A 27,738-nucleotide genomic window follows, 5' to 3' on the forward strand; every position below is an offset into this window, starting at 1 on the left:
TCCGCATTGTCCCAGTTGGGAACATACACGTTCACAAGGATCACTGATCCCTTCCAGGACGTACCATTCCCCTTGGTCTGTTATCGTCCTCCTCACTGTAAATGCTGTCCTCTTATTGAGCAATATGTTCACCCCCCTAGCCCTCATGCTGTAGCACGAATGGTAAGCCTGTCCCACCCAGCTCTTTCTTACCTACCATACATGCCTTGTGGATGCGCTTTGTTTGGGGACCATCCAAGATGGCTGTGGTCACTGAACTCCCCATTTGGCTGTTTCCCTGCACTCCAGAGTTTTCCTTTGTCCAGGGACCAACCAAGATGGCCGCCACCATTGTGTACGCCATGTGGAAGCGCCCCTGCACTCCGGGGTACCCCTGTGTTTGGGGCCCTCCAAACTGGTTGTTCTTGGTGCGCTTGTTTCCGTTGTCACCGTGTGTGATCCGTCATAGCCAGCCTTCTGCCCTTGGATTGCTCCACATCTTCCCCCCATCTGCATCCTACTGCTCTCACCCCTCCATTCTGAGACTCATCATCAGATCGAAGATGAGGCAGATCACTCCCGTGCAAATAGTCACTCTGATGAGACTAGAGGCCTGGTTCACTGTTGGTGTCGTCTTCGCAGCTCCTATTTCCTGTCCATGAAATTCACCAAAGTTCCAGAGGACCATAGGCTGCTCTCTCAGGGAACTGACTGGTGGTGATTTAACCTGAGGGTCATCACACCTCAGGCGAGGGGCAAGGTTGAGAAGGTGGGACCTTCATGGCAAACCTCAGCCGGTACGGGAATTGAACCTGTGCTCTCTGAAGGGGGAGAACTGAACCTGTCACTCTGCATCACGAACCAGCTGTCCAGCCAATTGAGTTAACTGACCCTTTCCTTGACATGCCGTTACCGACACCTGGTCAGGCCTCAACAAAGTCTAAGATACTGAACCAGACATGTAACATTTTAAAGTTTTAAGACTGTGCAGAAAAGATAGATTCGTTCCAGGAGTGATAATAAGAAATGATCTGACTTTCGGAAGTGAAGAAAAATTTATTAACAGGTTTCACTGTCTCATTTCAACACAGATTTTAAATTTCTCCAAATCTTAAACAACTTATCACATCTAATATTGATGAGAATCATTTAACTTTTAAATTCTATCTAAGCCAACTCTCAGTTTTAATTACATTCATTTTCAGACCTAAGAAGTACGATGTACAATATCTGGAAAAGCTAAGCAAACATCTATGTCAATACCTTTGTTATTTTATTTTCAAAAGATGCTCCATCAGAAGAAACAACTTCTCTGGAAAAAAAAAAGTTGTGTATTAATACATACTTTTAAACTGGTTAAACTGGTTAATGTTCTCTATTATTTGTTAAATATGTCGGTAAAATTATCTCATTCAAATACGAAGCATTGTGACTTATTCTCTGATGTTATTCTGCACCGGATTTCGTTTTATAAATTTAGAGTACCAAATTCTTTTTTTCTAATTAAGGAGCAATTTAGTGTGGCCAATCAACCACCCTGCACAGCTCTGGGTTGTGGGGGTGAGACCCACGCAGACACGGGAAAAATGTGCAACCTCCACACGGACAGTGACCCGGGGCCGGGATCGAAACTGGGTCCTCAGTGCAGTGAGGCAGCAGTGCTAGCCACTGCGCCACCATGCCGTCCCGGGAAGGATGATACTAAATGCAAGTTGGCATATTAGTTGTAGTCAATGAATGTTACTGCGGGGCGGCACGTGGCACAGTGGTTAGCATTGCTGCCTGCGGCGCTGAGGATCTGGGTTCGAATCTCGGCCCTGGGTCAATGTCCATGTGGAGTTTGCACATTCTCCACGCGTCTGCGTGGGTTTCACCCCCACAACCCAAAGATATGCAGGGTAGGTGGATTGGCCACGTTAAATTGCCCCTTAATTGGAAAACAATAATAATTGGGTACTCTTAAAAAAAAAAAATTTTTTTTTTAAAATGAGTGTTACTGTATTCAATTGTGCAACAATCTGCTATCTCAAGCACTTCACTCTCAAGTTTAATATCACTGTTTATTTTTGAGTTCATGCTTCTGCATCACTCAAATTTGTTTTCCTTGGGTTGGATGAGTTTTGTTACGTTAGAATTGGACTCCTGAGTTACTCATCATGTGAAAGTTAAGCCCTATTTCATAGGAGATAGAAAAGAAAACATACCACCATCTGGTTTCTGTATTCAGATGTCACCTCTTATTAGATGAACATAAAACAGCACATTAACAGTGGTCATGTTGAACTCTTAAGTCACACAATCTAATCTAAAGGCTATGGTGATGAGCAATGTACAAATACAGAAAATGGGAGAAAGAGGAATTGATAGAAATGCTATTGAGATTAATAAACAGGCTAGGATGTAAATTTTCTGAAGTGTTTTCTTCCTTTCCCGGGTCTCCACATCTGTGCCATGGGAAGAGGCTGATGGCATACTCATGTTTTCGCACTGTTGCTTCACAGCGCCACGGTCCCGCTTGGATCTGTGTGGAGTCTGCACGTTCTCCCTGTGTCAGCGTCGGTTTCATCGGGTGATCCGGTTTCCTCCCACAAGTCCCGAAAGACATGCTTGTTCGGTGAATTGGACTTTCTGAATTCGCCCTCTGCGTACCCGAACAGGCACCGGAGTGTAGCGACTAGGGAATTTTCACAGTAACTTCATTGCAGTGTCAATGTAAGCCTACTTGTGACAACAATAAAGATTATTATGTTTTCAACAGTACTGGGGCAGCACGGTGGTGCAGTGGTTAGCATTGCTGCCTCATGGCGCCGAGAACCCAGGTACGATCCCGGCCCCGGGTCACTGTCCGTGTGGAGTTTGCACATTCTCCCCGTGTCTGCGTGGATTTCACCGCCACAACCCAAAGATGTGCAGGGTAGGTGGATTGGTCGTGCTAAATTGCCCCTTAATTGGATATACAAAATTATTTTTAAAATGTTTTCAATAGTACTGCTTTGAAATCAGTCACTGTACTGTTTTGAAGTCAGTCACTATAAGGTGTGTTTATGGAGAAGCGCTGAGCCTTTACCAGACAAGATACACAGAAGGGTGCTGCTGAGATCAGCAATGCATTGTGTGGAGAACAACAAACACATTAGTCTGTAAACTGTAATTTACAGCATCTGATGTGTTACCTGATGCTTTTTCTAAGTAGAAGACGAGACTACAATCTCCTATTGTTAATAGTTTATAGGTTTGTGGAAATTAGACTAAACTTTATCATTTGAACAGCAATAAATATGTCATATTATTGTTCAATTAATTCTCCCCATACAGGCAACAAAAAGGTAACATACCATTGTTGTCAGACAATACTCAAGCAGTTAACATAAATTGGCAATAAAAACTGAAAATGCTCTAAATTCTGACAGCATGGGTTGGATTTAATGCAGCCCGTCATGGTGGGAAACATGACTGAGCCCACTTAATCACGGGAGATGTCCCATTTCAATCTTTCTGTGTCGGCAAAACCTCCCTCGATTAAGTCAGAGGGTGGATTGGGTTGAAATGGGATTCCTGGCTGCCAATGTCGACCAGGCTTATTAATGATGGCACTGTATGGAGTTTGTACGTTCTCCCGTGTCTGCACGAGTTTCCTCCAGTGTTCCGGTTTCCTCCCACAATCCAAAGATGTTCAGGATAGATGGCTTGGCCATGCTAAAATTGCCCCTCACATCCAAAGATGTGCAGGTTAGGTGAGGTTACGCGGATAGGGCAGGGGAGTGGGCCCAGGTAGGGTGCTTTTTCTGAGGGTCGGTGTAGATTCGATAGGCTGATTTGACTCCTTCTGCACTGTGGGGAGTCTATGGAGACCTCTGATTGTCCGGCAGCTATCTGAGGGCAGTACATCCACTGCCGGAGACTTGGGTCGCAGGAAGGCCCAAAGGTGGCTAATCATCTGCTTAAAGAGCTCTTGATTCCATGGGACCTCCCCCTATAACTGATGGGGTTCGCTGATGGTTCCCCAAATAGTGGGTGAGGCCTCATGTGTGGAGAGAGAGAAACAAAGTTAACAGAGTTAATAACCTTTCACCAGAACTGCTTTTTGTTTTTGTAACATAAACCAGTTCCTGATGGAAAAATAAACACAAGGCTTCTTATAAACTGAAAAAATGCAAATTCATCACCTGCCAGCACTTGACAAAATCTCTGTTATTCAGAATGTAAAATAAAGTTGGTTTGTGGCTATCTAATTAGTGGCATGTAGTTGGGAGGAATTTGGTGCAAGAAATTTGCATATGAAAAATATGCTGATATAAGATAAGAAAGTGTAACCCAGACAATGTAGCAAAACTGCAAGTGGGTCATATTGTTATAACACTAGGTGAGTCAGAGATGAAGGAGGAAAGCTTGTGAAGGAGAGTAAGGAAATAGCATAAATGCTACAGTATTTTGTCTCAGTTATCAGAGTGGAAATTGAGACTATTGCTATACACAAGGGGGGTGTAGGACAGTTACTGGAGGCTGTTGTTTGCAGAGGTGGCATGAGAGAAATGACTCAAGTCTAAGGTTGACAAAATCACCAAGACTTAAATGTGTACCACCTGGGTATTGAGAGGAACTGGGGAAGAAACAGTTCCGAAGAACAGTCATAGCCATATTCGATTCGAAACATTAACTCTATTTCTCTCTCCACAAATGTTGTCAGAAGTGCTGAGTGTATCCAACACTTTCTGTTTTTATTTAAGAAATATCATAGCTTCTGACAAGTGCTGAATTTTACCAGCACTTTGGGAACAGCTAAGAGGCAGGCACAATGCCATGAAAAGGTGCTTATGGCAGGCTCCAAGCCCAATTGAGCCACATTCCACCTCTGGTAGCATTTTACCAGCAGTGGGAGGGTCCCTCCGCCACAAGGATATCTGCCAGGTAGACCCGGGTGCCATCCTCTTTAGGCACTCTTTGATCCACAAGGATACCCGAGATGACAATGAATGCCCCAGTGGCATTGACGCCACATGTGCCTAACAATCCTCACCCCAACCAATAAGGGCCTGATTGATTAGTCCTGGCAATCCCACTTTCTTGGTTTGACAGCCCAAGTCTATGTGTACTCTTCTTTCAGGTACACTGGGTACAGTGGCCACTGTGCCCAGTGAGGCTGCTGAGCTGCTAGCTCTCTAAATGGGGCCTTAGTGGGCATACTTCTCTTTTGTGGTACTTTTATCAAATGATTTTTGAAAATCCATATGAACCATATTCTGCGCATTTATTTTAACAATCCTCTGAATTATTTCAAATAATTCTTGATTGCATGTCCTGCCATTGAGAAATTTGTGCTGATTGTTCATGATTCTCCAAGTGTCTGGTAGTAACCAAAATTTTCTTACAATTTCATAGATTATCTCTGCCACCTCTTTTTAAATAGGTGGGTCATGTTTGCAACCCTAACCTTCTGTGACATAGTTTTCCTTTCCACAGAATTTTAGAAATTTAGGCCAGAATTTTTCCAAGGCAGTGGGGGCCTTGCTGCTGGGGTCACAAGCAGGAGTGTCACAGTTTCAGTGGGTGGCAGGACACAGGGCTGCATTTTACAGGCAGCAACCAATTAAGTGGCTGTTCCTGGGCCTACCATCCAATTAATCATAGAATTTACAGTGCAGGAGGCCATTCGGCCCATCGAGTCTGCACCAGCTCTTGGAAAGAGCACCCTACTTAAGCCCATGCCTCCACCCTATCCCCCGTAACCCAGTAACCCCACCTTTTTTTTGGAAAATATATTTATTAAAGTTTTTTAACACAATTTTTCACCCTTACAACCAATAACCTCCCCCCCCTCGTAACAAAATAGCAAGAAATCGCACATAGCAAGATATATACATGATAAAACGATATGTTACATAGCTTTGTACACTGGCTCGCTCCCGCACGTGCCAGTTTCCCAAATCCTTCATGTGTTCTCTTGCTCGACCACCTGCCAGGCAAGTCCCCCTTCCCCCCTCACAGAACGCCCCCCCCCCCCCGCCCTGGGTTGCTGCTGCTGCTGACCGACCTTCCTCTAACGCTCCGCGAGATAGTCTAGGAACGGTTGCCACCGCCTGTAGAACCCCTGCGTAGACCCTCTCAAGGCAAACCTTATCCTCTCCAGCTTAATGAACCCAGCCATGTCGTTTATCCAGGCCTCCACGCTGGGGGGCTTCGCCTCCTTCCACATTAGCAAGATCCTTCGCCGGGCTACTAGGGACACAAAGGCCAGAATACCGACCTCTTTCATCTCCTGCACTCTCGGCTCATCCACTACTCCAAATATTGCTAGCCCCCAGCTTGGCTTGACCCGGACTTTCACCACCTGAGATATTGCTCCCGCCACTCCTCTCCAGAACCCCTCCAGTGCCGGGCATGACCAAAACATATGGATATGGTTCGCCAGACTCCCTGAGCACCTCCACATCGGTCCTCTACCCCAAAGAACCTACTCAACCTGGCCCCCGTCAAGTGCGCTCTGTGAACCACCTTAAATTGTATCAGGCTGAGCCTGGCACACGAGGAGGAGGAATTAACCCTACCTAGGGCATCAGCCCATAACCGCTCCTCAATCTCCTCCCCCAGCTCCTCCTCCCATTTACCCTTCAGCTCCTCTACCAATGCTTCCCCCTCTTCCTTCATCTCCTGGTAAATTGCCAACAGTTTGCCCTCCCCGTCCCATACACCCGAGATCACCCTGTCTTGAATTTCCTGTGCCGGGAGCAACGGGAACTCCCTCACCTGCCGCCTCACAAACGCCCTCAACTGCATGTATCTAAAAGCATTTCCCGGGGGTATCTCAAACTTCTTCTCTAGCGCCCCTAGGCTCGCAAACGTCCCATCAATGAACAGGTCCCCCATTCTTCTAATCCCCGCCCAATGCCAGCTCTGAAACCCCCCGTCCATCCTCCCGGGGACAAACCGGTGGTTACCCCTGATCGGGGACCATACCGAAGCTCCCATTGCACCCCTGTGCTGCCTCCACTGGCCCCAGATCCTTAGCGTTGCCGCCACCACCGGGCTCGTAGTATACTTTGATGGCGAGAGCGGCCGCGGTGCCATCACCAGCGCCCCCAGGCTCGTTCCTTTACAGGACGCCATCTCCACCCTCTTCCATGCCGCCCCCTCTCCCTCCATCACCCACTTGCGGATCATCGCCACATTTGCTGCCCAGTAGTAGCTCCCTAGGTTCGGCAGCGCCAACCCTCCTCGGTCCCTACTGCGTTCCAGAAACCCTCTCCTTACCCTTGGGATCCTATTCGCCCACACAAACCCCATAATACTCCTACCTACTCTCTTAAAAAAGGCCTTGGTGATCACGATGGGAAGGCACTGAAACACAAAAAGAAACCTCGGAAGGACCACCATTTTGACCGACTGCACTCTACCCGCTAGCGAGAGCGGTAACTTGTCCCATCTTTTGAAGTCCTTCTCCATCTGTTCCACCAACCTCGTCAGATTCAGTTTATGTAGGGCCGCCCAACTCCTGGCTATATGGATCCCCAGGTACCGAAAGCTCCCCTCCGCCCTCCTCAGCGGTAGATCCCCTATCCCCCTTTCTTGGTCCCCTGCCTGTACTACAAAAAGCTCACTCTTCCCTACATTGAGCTTATAGCCCGAAAAATCCCCAAACTCCCTTAGAGTCTGCATGACCTCCACCATCCCCTCCACTGGATCCGCCACATACAGCAACAGGTCATCCGCATAAAGCGACACCCGATGCTCTTCTCCCCCTCGGACCACCCCCCTCCATTTCCTAGTGTAGCCACCTAAAATGGCTGATTCCCGATTAATTTGGCCAAACACTGATGTAAAATGGCGAACTGAAAAGGCTGATGGGAAAATCAGCCAACAGGACTCAAACGGACAGCTGCAGACAGAACGGTGTATTCGGCTCTGGGGAAGTCGGCCCAGACCGATACCTGCAACCATTAGCAGCACATCAACCCAGCCACCTGCATTTTAATCGGCTATCCCCGGGAACAATTGCTACAAATTAGCAATTGAAAGCCGATCCAGACCTCTCGGTGCCAGCAGTGGCCGAGACAAAGAAAGTTGAACGACCACCCCTCGATCAAGGAATCGCCCCATTATTGAAGCATATCGAACCCAGTGATTGGGACCAGGTCCAATCACTTGGGACCAGGGTCAAGGTCCGCCCCGAAAGGCGGGAAGCCCCTGGGAACTATAAAGATAGGGGCCAAGTTCAGATCGACCCTCTTTCTTCTCCTACTCGCAACCTTCGAGACCCTTCGACGAAAGAACAAGTAAGTCTAACTCCAGCGATCGCTACCAGATCGGTGTTCCAGACTATCAACCCGTACCAGCCTTTTTGAATCCCGCAGGCCAGACCCAATTCGATAAGCCATTCGTTTCCCTGACCTGGTGGGCCATTCCCAAAGTTAAGTATTGGCCTTTAGTGGTAGGTAATAGTCTAGAGGTAGTATTATTGTAGAAGTATTTATTGCTGTATATAATAAATGATCGTTGATTTAACATTTACTAAGCGGTGTGCTGCATTATTAATCATTACTTGAGCTTGAACCACGTGGCGGTATCAGAAAGATACCTGGCGACTCGTGAGCAAAGGTGACAGAATTAGAGCTAATAAAACTAAGGCTAATAAGAGCAACATTTTGGCGACATCCTGATGGGACCCGATCTAGAAGTGGAAAACCACTCCGGGAGAACCCAAGAAATTTTGAAATAAGGTAAAACTGGTAGATTTTTGTTGCGTCAAAACTGTCGGAAGTCTGTATTTTTGGAAATTAGCGCAAGCCGTACCCGCATCTACGACACCACCTTAGCCCCCTGTTCCAAATTTAACCGAAGCAAGCAGATAGGAGAGATGGCCATGCAGGCAATGCAACGCCTCATAAACCCTGAGGAATTTGCGGTCGCAATGACCAGCAGCAGTAGAGTGGGACAGTGCCCCACTTCGGAAGAGGAAATTCGGAAATACCTCAAGGGCAAAGGATGGCCCATGTGGAATGATTTCTGTACTAATGACGACTCAGGTCCCGGAAGTATAGGGCATACTTGGTGGGAGAACATGAGTGAAATCCACAAAAAGAATTTAACTAAAGCTCGCAAGCCGATGGCACAATTGCGAGGCACAGAGGAGGTCGTCAGGACGCTCCGCAAAGAAGTAGAGGGCATACATATTCGTATGAGTAAAGCCGATGTATGCGAGGTGGAGAAAGAGAATCTGGAATTAAGGCGGAAATTAGCAGCAAAGGATGAAGAGGTGGCTGACGCCAAACGGGGTCATCAGTCTTGTCTGGCGCATTTGAGTAGTTTCCAGTCCCAGTACGAAAAGGCCTATCAGGACATGCAGCGTGCAGTCATGGTAAAGAAAGAGACAGAGAAGCAGGTGGAGACGCTACAGAAGCAATGTAGTGATCTCAAGGCAGCCTTGAGAGCGCTCCACGCTGCAACCACGGAGCAAAGACAGAGCACCATAGACCATGCGAAGTGCCGGAAGCAAATTGCAGACCTACAATCACTGCTTTCTGTCCAAAAGGGATTCCAAAAAACCTTTGGGGAAAGTTTAGACCAGGAAGACGGCCCTGATTGGGAAGAATTACAGGAAACAGCGCAGAGATATGTTCAGGGAACATGTGCGCAGGGAAAGCCCCAAAGGAGAAAAGCACCCTCACCCCCCACACCGCAGGTAGTTCAGGCTCTGATGAACCCTGTAACAATCCACCGCACAGCCACATCAGACGAGGCGGAATTCCTATATTCCACCCCACTCACAGTGACCCAATTACGGGACGCGTGTGCAAAAATCACACCGTTCCTCCCCGCTTCAGACCCACACCATTTCTTTGCCACCGTCAAAGATCAGGCGACCATGTACGGCCTGGATGAGAGAGAGCATGTAAAGCTCATGGTTCTAAGTCTAGATCCATTGGTAGCAGCAGCCCTTCCCGACCCACAGAACGTAGGAGGAGGCACCCTTGCAGAAATGCATACCGCGATCCTGGATGCGATCGGGTATAACCGGGGTGACCCCATAGATGGCCTAAATAAGTGTAGGCAGAAGAAGTCTGAGCACCCCACAGCGTTCGCAGGACGCTTGTGGATTCACTTCAAAGCCGTTTTTGGAGACGCAGACAATATGGCCAAATGGACCCGCACCCTTATCTCCCATGCCACAGAGGCAGGTCAGAATGCCTGTAGTAATTATGATCCCTCGGAGGAGGCTCATAATGCGAAGTGGGTGGTTAAAAGATTGTCCCGCGTTTGGGAGCAGTCAGTGCACAATCGACCCGCCGCTAAAACCATAGAGGAAAAGCAAGCTGCCGCAGACATGCAGGCAGTAAAAGCCACACCTCACAACCCCACCTGGGTAAATGAGGGAAAGAACAGCCCCCCCACAAAACCGCAAGAATGTTACAACTGCAGACAGTTGGGACATTTTGCAAAAGAGTGCAATGCCCCTAAAAGGCCACCAAGAGCCCAACAGACAGGCACTCTCAGTAAGAAAAAGGCAGAACCCATACATAGCGTTAGCGCCCGTTCGGATCAGACGGACTTGACCGCAACGGACTGATGGTGTACAGGCTCCCCCAGTTGGGTCTGCGATACCCTTTGGGATAGGTCAGGACGACCCGTAGTCCCAGCGAAAATACGGGGACAGCCTATCGAGTTTCTTTGGGACACAGGAGGGTCCCGCACCACCATAAATTCCTCCATCCTTTGTCAGGACACATGGCCCACTACAGCCACTATCACCCTCAGTGGCTTTACAGGCCACTCACAGCAGGGACACATCACAGCCCCTGTACCCATTCAAATAGGAAACATTACCACAAAACACCCCGTAGTTTTAGTCGACCTGCCCCACACAGCAGAACACATTCTGGGAATCGACTTTATGAATTCCCACCACCTATCTTTCGATCCAGTCAACCAGTGTGTCTGGAAGATGGCAAAATCCGCTAGAGCCCCCGCAACGCTCAACATAGGGGACTATATGAACAAAATTAGCGCAGTAGGCGAGTTTTGGTTCAACCCCACCACACTCAGCACGGACAGGCAGGTTAGGGCAGTCCTGCAAAAGAACAGGGCAGCATTCGCGACCCACAAGCACGACTGTGACAGATGACTGGCTCCGTACAAGTAACAGGACCGGACCATAGACCCCAAAAACAGTACGGATTCTCCCTAGAAGCAGACGGAGAAATCCTAGAAGTTATAGAGAGCTTATTAGAGCAGGGCGTACTAAGACCGGTAGCCTCTACTAATAATGCCCCGATTTGGCAAGTGAGAAAGCCCGACGGATCATGGCGCTTGACCATTGATTATCGGGAACTCAATAAAGTCACCCCCGCAGCAGCCCCCACCGTAGCAACAAGTCCCGAGACCATGCTCAAACAGGGACTCAATGCCCGATATTTCACGGTTTTGGACGTCAGTAATGGATTCTGGTCCATTCCATTGGCAAAGGCGTGCCAGTATAAATTTGCCTTCACTTTTAAAGCGCAGCAGTACACGTGGACATGCCTGCCACAAGGCTTCCACAACTCCCCCTCCATTTTCCACCGACAGCTGGCAAATGGACTAGCGAAATTTTCTCGCCCCGAATGTCTGGTACAGTATGTAGATGATCTACGACTGCAGATAGACACAAAGGAAGAGCACATTGAGCTTCTGTCCGAACTCCTGGAATTACTAGGTTCCATTGGCTGTAAAGTAAACCCCAAAAAGGCCCAGATATTGGAAGAAAAAGTGGTATATTTAGGTACAATTATCACACTCGGCAAATGTGAGATCGAGCATAAAAGAATTGACTCGATCGCTAAATTGCCCCTTCCCCAGAACGTTTCAGCCCTCCGGTCGTTTTTAGGACTGGTTGGCTACTGCCGAAACCACATTGACGGTTTCGCCAGCAAGGCAGCGCCCCTCTCAGACCTCCTAAAGAAAGGAGCCCCCTGGGAATAGCTTCCGCAGCATACGGAGGCTGTGGAATCATTAAAACAGGCGCTCATAGCTGCACCCGCACTACAAGTTCCAGACCTGCTTTCCCCTTACGCAATAGAGGTCGCGACCACAGACCGCACCCTTTCAGCCGTGCTCCTGCAGGAACGGCACGACCAGTTAAGACCCGTGGCTTATGCCTCCCGAATTTTAGATGCTGTGGAGCAGGGATTTTCAGCCTGTGAGAGGCACCTGCTCGCCGTTTTCTGGGCAGTCCAGTACTTTTCCTATATTACCGGACTGAACCCCATCACCATTCTGACCGAGCACACCCCCACACAACTTTTACTGGACGGACGACTCAAGGACGGTGCCGTCAGCCAAATACGCGCAGCTAGGTGGACCCTTCTCTTGCAAGGATGGGACATCACAGTCAAACAGACAAAGACCCACACATACGTAGCGGACAATTTACAGTACCCCGGAACACCCATTCCCCCCACCCCCCTCGCCTCCCGAGTGTGAAATCATCTCTCCAACCCATAATACAGGCCCCTTTATAGCAAAAACACCCCCCAGAAAATTAACAAATCCATCTCAGAGCCCCCCTCACCCGGACACATGTGACCCCATTAGGTTTTATGTGGATGGATCTTCCACAGTCTTAGATGGGCAACGCATAACAGGTTGCGGGATTTATGTTGAGGACGCACAGGGACGTGCTCTCGAGGAGATAGCATTAAAACTTCCCGGACACTTAGGCGCACAGGCAGCAGAGCTTGCGGCCATCGCGTACATAGTAGACCACCCAGATTCCTTCCCCAGCCCAGCAGACATATATTCAGACAGCCTATATGTCTGCAACAGCCTCACAGAATTTCTGCCCCTCTGGGAAACAAGAGGATTTGTTTCCGCGGATGGGAAACCCCTCCCCTCAGCCCCATTACTCCGCCATATCCTACAAAAAGCCCAGAACAGGACTTTTGGCATTATAAAAGTCCGCAGCCACCATCGTTCCTCCCCCCCCCTGGAAATGTAAAAGCCGACGCACTGGCTAAGGCAGGATACAGGCATGGATACTTCTGGAAACCCCTCGAAAGCGCGCCAGTGCGTGCGCCAGTGAGTGCAGTTCAGGTCACGCAGACTAGGATCGAAGATCTAGTAGAGGCCCAGAAGCAGGATAGCGCTCTCACTGAGATTGTGAAAGGGAAGTTTCCAGCCTCCTACGAGAGGTTCAGAAATACACTGACCACACATGGACGGTGTGGTGTTAAAGGACACCCTTTATGTAGTTCCTGAGCAGGATAGGAACCAATTAATCTGTTTATTCCATGATGGTCATGGACACCAGGGAATCGATCCCACCACAGCCCACCTCAAACAGCTTTGTTGGTGGCCAAATCTCAAGGAAGATGTAAGCCATTACATTGAGAATTGCCTTATCTGTGCGCAGAACAACCCCGATAGATATGCAAAAAAGGCCCAACTCAGCCACACCCGACCCGTTAACGGCCCCTGGACTAACCTCCAGATTGATTTTATAGGTCCATTGCCCCCTTGCAGGAATGGCTATAAATATGTTCTGGTGGTCATAGACACTTTTACAAAGTGGGTGGAAGCATTTCCAGCCCGCACCAACACCGCGAAAACCACAGCCAAGATCCTAACCCACCACATCTTTACAAGATGGGGACTCCCCCGCAGTATTGAATCGGACCAAGGTTCTCACTTTACGGGACGGGTCATGCAGAACGTCCTCACGATATTTGGCATAACCCAAAAATTCCACATTGCGTATCACCCACAGTCGAGTGGTATAGTGGAGCGCATGAATCGGACCCTAAAAACCACCCTCCGAAAAATGGTCCAGCAGAACACCACCACTTGGGACTCAGTCCTCCCTTTTGCGCTGATGTTTTTGCGTAACACTGTTTCCACCTCCACAGGTTACACCCCACACACTCCCATGACCGGACGCCCCATGAAAGGGACAGAATACTTGTAGGTTTAGACCTGACCAGCCCTGAAGTTACGGCCCTCATCCAAGAGAAAGCCGTTGAGCAATTAGTCGCTAATGTAAAAACGGCTCAGTTAGCAGCCGCAGTCAAATTGGGAACCAAAAAGAAACAGAGCAAGGCCTGTTTTGATAAGGCAGTGCATGCAACGGAGTATGATATAGGACAGCAAGTGATGTTGTCTGTATATAACCCCAGCACATTCCTGTCTCCAAAATACTTGGGTCCGTACTCCATTACGGATAAAGTAAGCCCATCGGTATATAAAATAAAATACCCAAATGGTAAGACTGCGTGGTTTCATATCAACCAGTTAAAGGCTTATGGAGCACAGTCAAACCACGTCATGCTTGGCGCAGCAGACCACACCCCGCCCACAGCCAACGTAACCAGACCAACCCCCACCACGTCCAGCCCAGACACAGACTCGACTCCACCCCCAAAATCTACACTCCGCCCCGGAACGCCCACAGACTGCAGCAGCAGAGACAGCGACTGTGACTCGGACGATAGCCACAGCACGCCTCCTACTATCCCCATACCACCGGACCCACACCCAGCGACTCCGATTTTGACTCCAGTGATCCCTTCATGATCACTTTTCTAAACAAATCCCACCACCGACCACCGAGCCACACGGACGACCCGACCCCGACTTTGTCCCCACACAACTCGACACAACTCATTGGCACCGCGACAACTCCTACAGACTCGTCCGCAACGACGAAAGCAACCCCAACTCACACCACGCAGCCCTTTCAGCCTTAATTCACTCCAGAGTTTGGCACCCGGGAGAAGGGGACGACCTCGAGTCGGACTCCCAAGCCGCAAACACCTTTGCGACCCTGTTCGCAACAGAGAACGGAGGTGTCCACATGATGTTTAACGGAAACACTTGGGAGAAATGTTGTCCTTCCTGATGGAACCTGGAGGATGTTTTATGTTGTTCGTACGTTTGTTTTGTGTTGTTCGTCCTACAGTAAAGAAATTCCAGCCGCTTGCTCAGCGGTACCAACTTGTCTACAGATACCTGGTCAACAGACCAGACGCTTGTTCAGTGGAACTAGCTTGTCTGCAGACACTTCAGCTCATACCGGTCCGGGTACCAGACGCCCGATCGTAGCTGCTCTTGTGATTCAAGGATAGAATCACTGTAGCAACCCCACCACGATGACTACATTTTTACCCGTTCTTGTCGGTTGCTCAGGCAGTGGAGAAACGGCGTGAGACCCGCCCTGCCTGGGGACCCCCCCCCGTTGGTCAAACACGCTCGGGTAGGGGAGATACGGCTTTGGTAGCCGTCCTACCCGGGGACTCCATCCAAATCTTGCTCGTCGCGGCCCATACGCACCTCATTTGACATTTTTAATTTCAAAAAGTTTTTATTTTGTTTAGGCGACCTTTAGGTTGCTGCCATATGCTATTTACATCCTGGAACATTCGGATGGTAAATCAGCACTGGTCCGTCATTGGGAAGTGTGCCGTGTCCTAACATTTGTTTTTGGAAAAAAAATGAGGGAGTCACACATAGTGACCAATTATAAGGGTATAATTGGCCCCAAAAAGGACAGACACACTAACACACCGGATATTAAACCAAGGTAGTTACAGATACTATGCTTGTTTTCACAGAATTCCAGAGGCTCCAGGACCGGAGAAAACAAAAAAAACACAAGAAGGAAAAGGAAAGAGGACAGCCATGAGGACTCCCTTCATCGTGCTCAACATCTTTTTCATGAACATTTGGTTGCGCGGGAACTCAGACCCCATTACTTCAAACCTCCCTGCCGTTAATGTTTCACTGCCCCGCAGTACCCAAAGCCCAGTCACCAGCGACACTGCATCTTCCTAGTGTGCCAGGTTCATAACCTGGTACTCCCTGTCCTACGTGATTGAAGCAGTTAGTGTTGGCGATACTCTGCTGTGTAGTCACATCAACCCAGCCACCTGCATTTTAATCGGCTATCCCCGGGAACAATTGCTACAAATTAGCAATTGAAAGCCGATCCAGACCTCTCGGCGCCAGCAGTGGCCGAGACAAAGAAAGGTGAACGACCACCCCCCCGATCAAGGAATCGCCCCATTATTGGAGCATATCGAACCCAGTGATTGGGACCAAGTCCAATCACTTGGGACCAGGGTCAAGGTCCGCCCCGAGAGGCGGGAAGCCCCTGGGAACTATAAAGATAGGGGCCAAGTTCAGATCGACCCTCCTTCTTCTCCTACTCGCAACCTTCGAGACCCTTCGACGAAAGAACAAGTAAGTCTTACTCCAGCGATCGCTACCAGATAGGTGTTCCAGACAATCGACCCGTACCAGCCTTTTTGAATCCCCCAGGCCAGACCCAATTCGATAAGCCATTCGTTTCCCTGACCGGGTGGGTCATCACCAAAGTTAAGTATTGGCCTTTAGTGGTAGGTAATAGTCTAGAGGTAGTATTATTGTAGAAGTATTTATTGCTGTATATAATAAATGATCGTTGATTTAACATTTACTAAGCGGTGTGCTGCATTATTAATCATTACTTGAACTTGAACCACGTGGCGGTATCAGAAAGATACCTGCCGACTCGTGAGCAAAGGTGACAGAATTAGAGCTAATGAAACTAAGGCTAATAAGAGCAACACTAGACTCCCTCAATTACATGGCCAAGGGTTCGATCGCCAATGCAAACAACAGGGGGGGACAGGGGGCACCCCTGCCTCGTCCCTCGGTACAGCTGAAAGTACTCCGACCTCCGCCGGTTCGTCACCACACTCGCCACCGGGGCTCTGTAAAGGAGCTTAACCCAACTAATAAACCCTCCCCCGAACCCAAACCTATGCAGCACTTCCCAGAGGTACTCCCACTCTACTCGGTCAAAGGCTTTCTCCGCGTCCAATGCTGCCACTATCTCCGCCTCTCCCTCCTCCGATGGCATCATTATCACGTTTAAGAGCCGCCGCACATTGGTGTTTAGTTGCCTGCCCTTTACAAATCCCGTCTGGTCCTCGTGGATCACCCCCGGGACACAGTCCTCGATCCTCGTAGCCAGCACTTTTGCCAGCAACTTAGCATCCACGTTGAGGAGCGAGATCAGCCTGTACGATCCACATTGCAGTGGGTCCTTGTCCCGCTTTAGGATCAAAGAAATCGTCGCCTCCGACATTGTCGGGGGCAGGGTCCCTTCCTCCCTTGCCTCATTAAAGGTCCTCACTAGTAGCGGGGCCAACAGGTCTACATACTTCCTTTAGAACTCCACCGGGAACCCGTCCGGTCCCGGGGCTTTCCCCGCCTGCATGCTCCCCAAACCCTTGCTCAGCTCCTCCAACCCAATTGGTGCCCCCAAACCAGCCACCTCTTGCTCCTCCACTCTCGGGAATCTCAGTTGGTCTAGGAATCGTCTCATCCCCTCTTCCCCCCGCTGGGGCCTGGGATCTGTACAGCTCCTCATAGGAGCCCTTGAATGCCTCGTTTATTTTCGTCGCACTCCGCACCGTGGCTCCCCTTACATCCTTGACTCCCTCTATTTCCCTCGCTGCCATCGTTTTACGGAGATGGTGTGCCAGCATCCGACTCGCCTTCTCCCAGGCTCGTAGGTCGCCCCCTGCGCCTTCCTCCACTGCGCCTCTGCCCTCCCTGTGGTCAACAGCTCAAACTCCGTCTGGAGACGTCGTCTTTCCCCAAGTAATCCCTCCTCAGGGGCCTCTGCGTATCTCCTGTCCACTCTTAAAATCTCCCCCACTAACCTCTCCCTTTCCAAGCCCTCTGTCTTCTCCCTATGAGCCCTGATGGAGATTGGCTCTCCCCTGATCACCGCCTTCAGCGCCTCCCATACCACCCTCATCCGCACCTCCCTGTTGTCGTTGGCCTCCAAGTACCTTTCGATGCACCCCCTCACCTTCCCACACACCACCTCATCTGCCAGCAGTCCCACATCCAGCCGCCACAACGGGCATTAGTCCCTCTCCTCTCCCAGCTCCAGTTCCACCCAGTGCGGGGCGCGATCCGAAACGGCTATGGCCGAATACTCCGTTCCCTCCACTTTTGGGATGAGCGCCCTGCCCAGAACAAAAAAATCTATCCGGGAATAGGCTTTGTGCACATGGGAGAAAAAAGAAAATTCCCTGGCTTGCGGCCCGGCAAACCTCCACGGGTCCACTCCCCCCATCTGATCCATAAACCCCCCTAAGCACCCTGGCCGCTTCCGGCCTCTTTCCAGTCCTCGATCTGGAGCGGTCCAGTGCTGGGTCCAACACCGTATTGAAGTCCCCACCCATTATCAGGCCTCCTACCTCCAGGTCCGGAATGCGCCCCAACATGCGTTTCATGAATCCGGCATCGTCCCAGTTCGGGGCGCATACATTTACCAACACCACCCACGTCCCCTGCAACTTACCGTTCACCATCACATATCGCCCTCCGTTATCCACTACGATATTCTTGGCCTCAAATGAAACCCGCTTCCCCACCAATATTGCCACCCCTCTATTCTTCGCGTCCAGCCCCGAATGGAATACCTGTCCTACCCATCCCTTTCTTAACCTGACCTGGTCCGCCACCTTCAGATGTGTCTCTTGGAGCATGACCACGTCTGCCTTCAGTCCCTTTAAGTGCGCGAACACTCGGGCCCTCTTCATCGGCCCGTTCAGGCCCCTCACATTCCACGTTATCAGCCGGATTGGAGGGGCTCCCCCCACCCCGCCGACTAGCCATCTCCTTTTCTAGGCCAGTTCCGTGTCCGCGCCGCCCTCACCCTCCAGTCCCCCAGCCGGGAGACCCCTGCCTCGACCACCTCTTCTGTGTCACATTCCCCTTCGGCCAGTGCAGCAGCAACCCTTTTTCCCCCCCTCCCCTCCCCCCCGCTAGACCCGTGTCTAGCTTTTTTGCTCCCACATATCACTCCCGTAAGTCACTTGCTGACCCCGGCTTCCCCCGCCGTCCCATTGACCTCCCCGTGTGGGAATCTCCCAATCAGTGTGCGTTCCTCCATTCCCCCGCCCGCCTTTCTTCCCTAGCGCGGGAAAAAAACCCGCGCTTTCCTAAGCCTACCCCGCCCCCTCTGGCGCAGCTCCTGTCGCGGCCTTGTCTCTCTCCCCCAGCCCATGTAACATTTCTTGCGTGTGATTGACCCCCTATATACAACAACCATCAAACATCCCCCCCCACCCTCACAAACCCTCAGTTTGAGTCCAACTTTTTGGTTTGAATAAAGGTGTCTTCAGGCGTTTCGAAATAATGGTGCTGATCCTTGTGTGTGACCCACAGTTGCGCTGGCTGCAGCATTCGAAATCTCACTCCTTTCCGGTGCAACACCGCCTTGGTCCGGTTGAAACCCGCTCTCCTCTTTGCAACCTCCGTGCTCCAGTCCGGGTATATTCGGATCCCCGCATTGTCCCACCTGCTGCTCCGCTCCTTCTTGGCCCATTTCAGGACCCTCTCTCTGTCCGTGAAACGGTGAAATCTCACCACCATCGCCCTTGGCGGCTCGTTTGCCTTGGGCCTCCTCGCCAGCACCTGGTGTGCCCCAGCCAGCTCCAGCGGCCTCGAAGGGGCCTCCGCGTCCCCATCAGCGCCTCGAGCATCGTGCTCGCGTATGCACCGGCATCGGCCCCCTCCACTCCTTCAGGGAGACCCAGGATCCGCAGGTTCTTTCTCCTCGACCTGTTCTCCAGGTCTTCGAGTCTTCCCGCCCACCTCTTGTGCAGCGCCTCGTGCTCCTCCACTCTCACCGCCAGGCCCAAGATCACGTCCTCATTCTCACTGACTCTTTTCTGCACCTCCTGGATCTTTACCTCGTGAGCCTTCTGGGTCATCCCTAGTCCTTCAATCGCCGACAACATAGGCGGCAGCATCTCCTTGCGCAGCTCCTCAAAGCAGCGCTTGATGAACTCCTGCAGCTCCGGCCCGCACTCCGCTTTGTCCCCGGCCGCCGCCATTTTGCTTTTCTTCCCTCGCTTCTCCCGCTGCTCCAATGCCACTTTTTTGGCCGTTTCACTTCTGGTCCGGTCCATAAAAGTTGAAGGGGGATCTCGCTCCACCCTTCCCCACGGGTCGTGCTCAAAAAAAATTTCCGTTGGGGCTCCTCTAAAGAGCCCGAAAGTCCGTGATAGCGGGAGCTGCCGAATCGTGCGGCTTAACTCCGCATAGCCGCAACCGGAAGTCCAGTAACCCCACCTAACCTTTTGAGCACTAAGGGACAATTTAGCATGGGCCAATTTATTTTTAAAACATTTTTTGAGAGTACCCAATTATTTATTTTTTCCAATTAAGGAGCAATTTAGTGTGGCCAATCCACCTAACCTGTACATCTTTGGGTTGTGGGGGTGAAAACCACGCAAAAACGGGGAGAATGTGCAAACTCCATACAGACAGTGATCCGGGGCTAGGATCAAACCCGGGTCCTCAGCGCCGTAGCAGCAGTGATAACCACTGTGCCACCGTGCGGCCCATGGCCAATCCTCTTAACCTGCGCATCTTTGAACTGTGGGAGGAAACCGTAGCACCCAGAGGAAACCCACACAGACAAGGGGAGAAAGTGCAAACTCCACAGTCACCCGACGCTGGAACTGAACCTGGGTCCCTGGAGTTGCGAGGCAGCAGAGCTAATCACTGTGCCACCATGCCGCCCATTAGAAATAATATTGACATTTGCTGTTTCTGATGACACCAAATGAGGAGCACTGCTAATTGTGACCAGGAGTGTGAAACATTGCAGAAGGACATAAAAAGAAAAGCTGAATGGGCAATCAGGTGGCAGATGCAGTTCAATAGAGAAAAATATGAAGCAATGCACTTTAAAGAGTACAAAACAAAATAATGGTAAGACTTTGAAGGGAGTTGAGGAGTAATGTAATCTTGCTGTGCAGTTACATAGATCATTGAAGATAGTAAACTGAATTCTTGGCTTTGTAGTTAGAGGCAAAACAAAAGCAAGAAGACAATGCTGAACATGTAAACATGGAAGTTAAGTTGCAAGTGGATATTGTATGTACAGTTTTTTGAATCACATTAAAGAAGAGGTTTAGAAGTAATAGAAAAGATATCGCATTCGCTCATTAGAATGGAGCTGGGGACAAAGGGCTATATTTATGAAAAAGAGGAATATTGTATTTAGCTTCAATATCCCTGGTTATGGAAGAGAAAGCCTTTGTCACAGTGTCCACTTCCAAGGAGCTCCTGCTAGAAGTGCATGTATGGATGTTGGAAAAGATTTAGCTCTGCTGTAATGGATGATCCATGGTCATAGAATCTAGTTACATTGTGTTCAGGTTGACAGAGCAATAGAGGCTATTTTGCAAGGTATTTGATGGTCGTTAACATTTGTGGAATAGTATCCTTGTGTCAGTCACATCCATAGGGATAAGGGAAGAAAATTAAAGGGTCTAGAGTGTGTTTTTTAAATGTTTAATTTAAGTGATACAGAACCATATAGATCAGAAAGATGCCAGGTCAGAGTTAGATTATCTTAGCCAGGGCACTATGCGGACTCTAAACATGGTCTAAACGGCACTAAAAAGCATAAGCTGTGAATAATTTGGGTATCTTACTCAGAGCAAGTAGGATTATTAGTATAAGAAATAGTTTGACTGGGAATTGGGTTCACTTGGGGTTAATACACATTCATGGATGTTTGCATGCTAGCTTACTGGGCTATCCAAGATGTCAAGAGTTTGATACTGTCACTTGGAGTGACAAATGTTCATATGAAGAAAAAATATATTTAAAGTACATTATTCCTGCATAGGTAATCCTTCAATTGGTAATTATCTTACCTTATTTTCTCATCATCCACTATGGCAAATATTCCAATATGTGATACCGGTTGAGACAGCATTTCTTCTTGCCCCTTCTAGACACATAACCAAATAACTTCTAAATGGTTTAGTATGTAAGAGAGCATGAAGATAGCAAAGTAGATAACAACAACCATCTTATTTTAAACTTGGGTGTTAAACAAGCACAAAATAAATAGAAAAAATAATTCAAGCAATATGAACCCAGCATTTTATTTAAAAGTGGAAAGAAAACATAGAAAGGATAGCTATTGTTCAAAATACAAATGAATAGCAAAATAAATGTCTCATTTGTTTTCAAAACACATATATTGCCAACATGGGGGCCATTAAATAGGGTGGTTTAGAAGATGTTGCGACACCCTGGGTTAGTGTACAGTCAATTCCAGCCGCAGAAGCCCCGGAGTCCCAACACTAGCGAATTAACCAATAATTTGGTTAAAACAAATAGTTTCTGAGATATTTGACCCTTGACTGCTCCAATGACTTAGACACTAAATTTGTAAGTGAAATCACAAGAAAACTGATCATTTATAAGAGAGATAAGACATGCAACAATAATAATAGAATATCAGCTAGCTAACCTTTACACTCTTCCCCGCCAAGCGTGCCTTTTTACTGTCCCACCCTCTACAGAGACAGGGAAGGGATAAAATTATAGGAATTAAAATGGAAAAAAGAGAGATGAGTGTCCTTGTTGCTGATATCAAAATCGTTGTATCTATCTTCCCAGGACACGGAATGTTGAAACCACCAGTTGATTTGGAAGTCTGGTATGTGCATTCACTCAGAACTCTCAGGCTGTAAGACTTCCTCTGGGGGGTCACTTTCAGTTTTATTAACCTGAGCCTTCAACCAAAAGAACAGTACCAGGTCTGTATAGTTTTCATTTGTTTCCCACTCCAACAAACTGACCAACTGCTTGTCTCAGATAAACAGAGTATCAGAGAAGCAGCTTCCATGTGGCCTTAGAGAGGTCTGGTAACATTAAAGGGAGAGAAACCTAGAAAGTTCCCTCCAGTTCTGTCTTCAGGCATTAAAAACTCAGCAGCTAGGGCAGCACGGTGGCACAGTGGGTTAGCCCTGCTGCCTCACGGCGCCAAAGTCCCAGGTTCGATACCGGCTCTGGGTCACTGTCTGTGTGGAGTTTGCACATTCTCCCCGTGTTTGCGTGGGGTTCGCCCCCACAACCCAAAGATATGCAAGGTAGGTGGATTGAACACGCTAGATTTCCCCTTAATTGGAGAGAAATGAATTGGGTACACTAAATTTATAAAAAATGTAAAAAAAACAAAACAAAACTCAGCAGCTGGATAGAAAGGAAACGCTGGCTGCTCGGTTTACCGGGAGTGAGCCCCAGCCGAGGTAATTGAGACAGATTCAAAGAACAGTATAGCACGGGAACAGGCCTTTCAGCCCTCCCAAGCCTGCGCCGATCATGATGCCCGTCTAAATTAAATCCTGCTGCACTTTCAGGGACCATATCCCTCTATTCCCATCCTATTTATGTCTATATCAAGATGCCTTTTAAATGCCACTATCGTATCTGCTTCGACACCTACCCCCGCAGTGCGTTCCAGGCACTCACTACCGTGTAAAAAACCTGCCTCACACATCGCCTCTAAACCTTCGCCCTTGCACCTTAAACCTATGTTCCCTAGTAATTTCCGACCCTGGGAAAACCACTCTGTCCATGCCACTCATAATTTTGCATTTTTGTAATTTTGTAACCTCTATCAGGTCACCCCTCAACCTCCATTGTGCCAGCTCTTTAGCCCTGTGCTAAACCAGCCCCTTGTATGAACAAGCATTGTTCATCATGCTTGCTGTTGAGCTTACTGAGAAGGTAGCTTTGTAGTAATATCCACTTAATGCAACATCCTTTCCCAACACTCCAGAAAAGAAAAATGGGGCAGAAGATAAAAAGTAAGGAATATTTCCTCACAATTCAAAATAGACTCCTGTTCATTAGCTAAACTTACCATAACTTCTTCAGCTTGGCGGACCAGTTCAGCTGTTTTTGCTTCCAGTTCTGCATTTAATCTCCTAATTAATAAGAAGGTTTCTTTTAGAAACGGAGTTCAATTTTCATACATTTAGATTGACCACACATCCACAAATACATAATTTCAGATTATAAATTATGTTGTTTATATTATATTGAGTTTAGAAGAATGAGCCCTTATTGAGACATGTAGGATTCTCAGAGGGCTTGATAAGGCAGATTCTGAGAGGATGATTCCTCTTCTGGTCTAGGACCAGAGGACATAATCTCAGAGTAAGGTCGACAATCTAAGACATAGATCAAGAGGAACTTTTGTCTATGACAGTCGTGGATCTGTGGAATTCTTTACCGCAGAGAATGATAGAGGCTGGGTCGTTAAGTTTGTTCACGGCTGAGATAGACAGGTGTTTAATTAGTAAGGGAATCAAGGGTTATGGGAATAAGGCAGCAAAGTAGAGTTGATGATTATATCAGATCAGCCATGATCTCATCGAAGGGTTGAGCAGACCCAATGGGCCAAGTGGCCTACTTCTGCTCCTAAGTCTTATAGTTGGCCTATATTGTATGGGGATTGGAATTTAAGAATAAAGAAGTCTTGCTACAATTGTCTAGGTCTTTGGTGAGACCACACTGAAGAACTGCACGCAGTTTTGGCCACCAGATTCAAGGAGGGATATATTTGCCTTGGAGGAAAGATAGCCAAGGTGCACTGAGTTGTGGTCCCTGGGATGAGGGTTGTCCGATGATGAGAGGGTGCATAAATTGGGTCCATATTCTCTGGAGATTAGAAGAATGAAGGGTGATCAAATTGAAACATACAAGATTATGAAGGGATTTGACAGGGGTAGAACTTATCCATTGCTGAATATACTTGAGTGAGATAGGCAGATTTTAGGTGTCTGAGGGAATTGAGGTTTGTGGGGAGCAGGCTGGAACATGGGAGTTGAAGATCCGCCATGATCACACTGAAAAGTGAAGTAGGATTGCTGGGCTTCATTGGCCCACTATTAACTTCATACATGCAGTATATGTTTTAATGTAGAAACTTTTCATACTTGTATTCTTCTTCTTTAGCCAGTAAATCTCCTGAAGAAGCTTTCCTTGTTAAAGCTGATGATGGAAGAGAGGCAGATCTGCCAGGCATAGCTTTCCTTGCCTAAATTTTAAAATAATCCAAAAATATTGTAAGGAAAATATTTTTAAGGATATAATATACCTTTTCTTTGTATGAACAGCAAAAGAGTAGTTTGGTTAAACACAGAAATGTGGAATTAAACTGTAATTACTTCTATTTGGAAAGAAATGATTAGGTGGCAGAATGTAAGATTTAATTTCTGATCTAGATAACAAATTAGAACAAGGATTTATATGGGCTAAATGGCCTCATTATGCACTGTAGGGATTTTATGGATTCTAAAATCCATCCTGCCTATATCCATGTAGTTTTTATGTCAAGAAGTGTATTCATCCATATTTTGGGGCCACCGAGCATTTTGAATGCATATCTAAATGTGATCCAGACACTTAAACACATCACTTCAGTGCAGGACTGAGGGAGGATGTGTTGCATCAGTGTCTTACTCCCGAGACATTAAACCAAAGGCTCCCTCAGGTGGAAGGAAGGAATTCAATGGTAGTGGTACAATTTCAAGGAAGAGAGTTCTCGTTGGTGCCAATGCTTATCCCCAAACCGACATCAGTAAAACATATGTTCTGGTCATTATCACCTTGCTGTGTGCAAATTACCTGCTGCATATCCAACATTACTACAATAACTGCAATTCAACAATATTCCATTGGCTGTAAAACACTTGAGGCGTCCTGAGGAGAAAGGCACGATATCCGTCTATATCTCTCTCTCTCCGTCTTCAAAGTCCAACAATTGAAATATTGTTGATATATATTTATATTAGCACTTGATGATCCAACAATTCTGACAGGATTAATGCAGTATTATCAAGAAGAAAATCTATAGACTGTCAGATAATTCTCAATGTTTTCTGGCACCTGACAGCCAGCTGAATTAAATATTGCTGCAGCAGCTGCTTGTTTTTAATGATAAACCAATCTGATTTCTGCCAGCGTGCACCACTCTCTGGCCCATGGTCAGGCCAGCTGGCTTCAGGCCCCGGACCACACGCCTTAGACCCGGGGCGGGAGCTCCGGCTAGACGGAGGCCCCCGCCAGGTGTCTGCGGCCTCTCTCCATCTGCATCCCGACCTCCATTACGCTCTCTGCCTCACCCTCACCGGGCCCGGCAGTCGCCGCTTCTCCATCGCGCGTCCCTGGCGCCTGGTTTCCACGGCGACGGGAATTCATCGGGAACTCTCGCGAGGATTGGAGCTGGAGGAAGGGGCGGGGCTTGAGGCTGAGCCCTGTCTGTCCACAGACCGACCCCTGTCCACAGACCGAGCCCTGTCCACAAACTGACCCTCTGTTCATCTCTCTACCAACCCACAGACTGAACCTCTGTCCACAAACCCACAGTCTGACCCTCTGCCCACAAACCCACACACTGACCCTCTGCCCACAAACCCACACACTGACCCTCTGCCCACAAACCCACACACTGACCCTCTGCCCACAAACCCACACACTGACCCTCTGCCCACAAACCCACACACTGACCCTCTGCCCACAAACCCGCAGACTGACCCTCTGTCCACAAACCCACACACTGACCCTCATTCCATCTTTCTACCAACCCGCAGACTGACCCTCTGTCCACAAACCCACACACTGACCCTCTGTCCATCTCTCTATCAACCCGCAGACTGACCCTCTGTCCACAAACCCACACACTGACCCTCTGTCCATCTCTCTATCAACCCGCAGACTGACCCTCTGTCCACAAACCCACACACTGACTGTCTGTCCATCTCTCCAATAATTCAGACTGACCGCCTGTCCATCTCCACCAACCAACAGACTGATAGTCTGTCCACAGACTGACCGTCTGTCCATTCCTGCACCAACCCACAGGCTGACCCTCTGTCTATCTCTCCACCAACCCTGTCTATCTCTCCACCAACCCATACACTCACCGTCTGTCCATCTCTCCAACTACCCACAGTCTGACCGTTTGTCTATCTCCACCAATCCACAGACTGACTGTCCGTCTCTCCAACCAACTGCAGATTGACCCTCTGTCCATCTCTCCAACAACCCACAGACTGACCATCTGTCCATCTCTCCAAAACTCACAGACTGACCATCTGTCCATTTCTCCATTCACCCACAGACTGATCATCTATCCATCTCTCCAATTACCCATAGGCTGACAGTCTATCCATCTCCACAATCGTTCCCTCTCCCGAATCGTTCGGGAACAGCAGTTACTCTAATAAGGTATACCCCAGCAACCTGGGAAACATCCTCCACTCCTTTTGCGCAAAGTTACTTATGGATTCTGCACAATGGTGTCAACACCGACATCCCCTCCAACTTACTATGCCTCCTCAGCTGATTCCACACCCTGATTGTCGACTGCACCACTGGGCTCCCCATATGCAGCGGAACCATCACCATGGCCCTCAAACTCGATCCCCTAAAGGACTTCTCCTCCATCCTAACCTCCCACCCCATCCCCAGAGGGTCTGGAAAACAAAATGCAACCTTGGCAACACATTCATTCTTACAACCTGCACCCTCCCTGCCAGTGTCAGGTGTAGTGTGTCCCAAATTCCATCACACTCCTGACTTGTGCTTTGTGGACAGGCTTTGGAGAGTCAGGAGATGAGTTACTCCACACAGGATTCCTAGTCTCTTGTAGTCCTGTAGCCACAATATTTATATGGCTAGTCCAGTTCAGTTTTCGGTCAATGGTAACCCGCAGGATGTTGATAGTGAGGGTTTCAGTGATGGTAATGGCATTGAATGTCAAGGGGCAATGGTTTGATTCTCTCTCATTGGAGATGGTCATTGACTGGCACTTGTCTGGTCTGTCCCTCCCTTCCTTCAGTACCCCATAGAATGACAATCACCAGCGGGAAATTTTTTAAAAACCTACTCCCTCTCCCCGCCCCACCTTTTTTA

General features: G+C 48.6%; 1 protein-coding gene across 3 annotated transcripts in view; it reads right to left on the minus strand.

Moving 5' to 3' along the window:
* Window positions 1-26,044, minus strand: part of tex9 (testis expressed 9) — a 138,487-nt gene extending 112,443 nt beyond the window's left edge. Inside the window, exons 1-5 of one of the 3 annotated variants that reach the window (XM_072470746.1) lie at window positions 25,953-26,044; window positions 24,759-24,859; window positions 23,681-23,744; window positions 21,678-21,754; window positions 1,243-1,291 (exon numbers count right to left, since the gene is read on the minus strand). In XM_072470746.1, the coding sequence (XP_072326847.1) occupies window positions 1,243-1,291; window positions 21,678-21,754; window positions 23,681-23,744; window positions 24,759-24,859; window positions 25,953-25,979 (318 nt within the window). In that variant the 5' untranslated portion in view covers window positions 25,980-26,044. Of the gene's footprint in view, window positions 1-1,242; window positions 1,292-21,677; window positions 21,755-23,680; window positions 23,745-24,758; window positions 24,860-25,449; window positions 25,718-25,946 lie in introns of those variants that run through there. The other 2 variants (XM_072470745.1, XM_072470747.1) reach the window with 2 other exon arrangements.
* Window positions 26,045-27,738: the final 1,694 nt, after the last annotated feature.

This window comes from Scyliorhinus torazame, chromosome 12, assembly GCF_047496885.1.
Source record: "Scyliorhinus torazame isolate Kashiwa2021f chromosome 12, sScyTor2.1, whole genome shotgun sequence".
Lineage (NCBI taxonomy): Eukaryota > Metazoa > Chordata > Chondrichthyes > Carcharhiniformes > Scyliorhinidae > Scyliorhinus > Scyliorhinus torazame.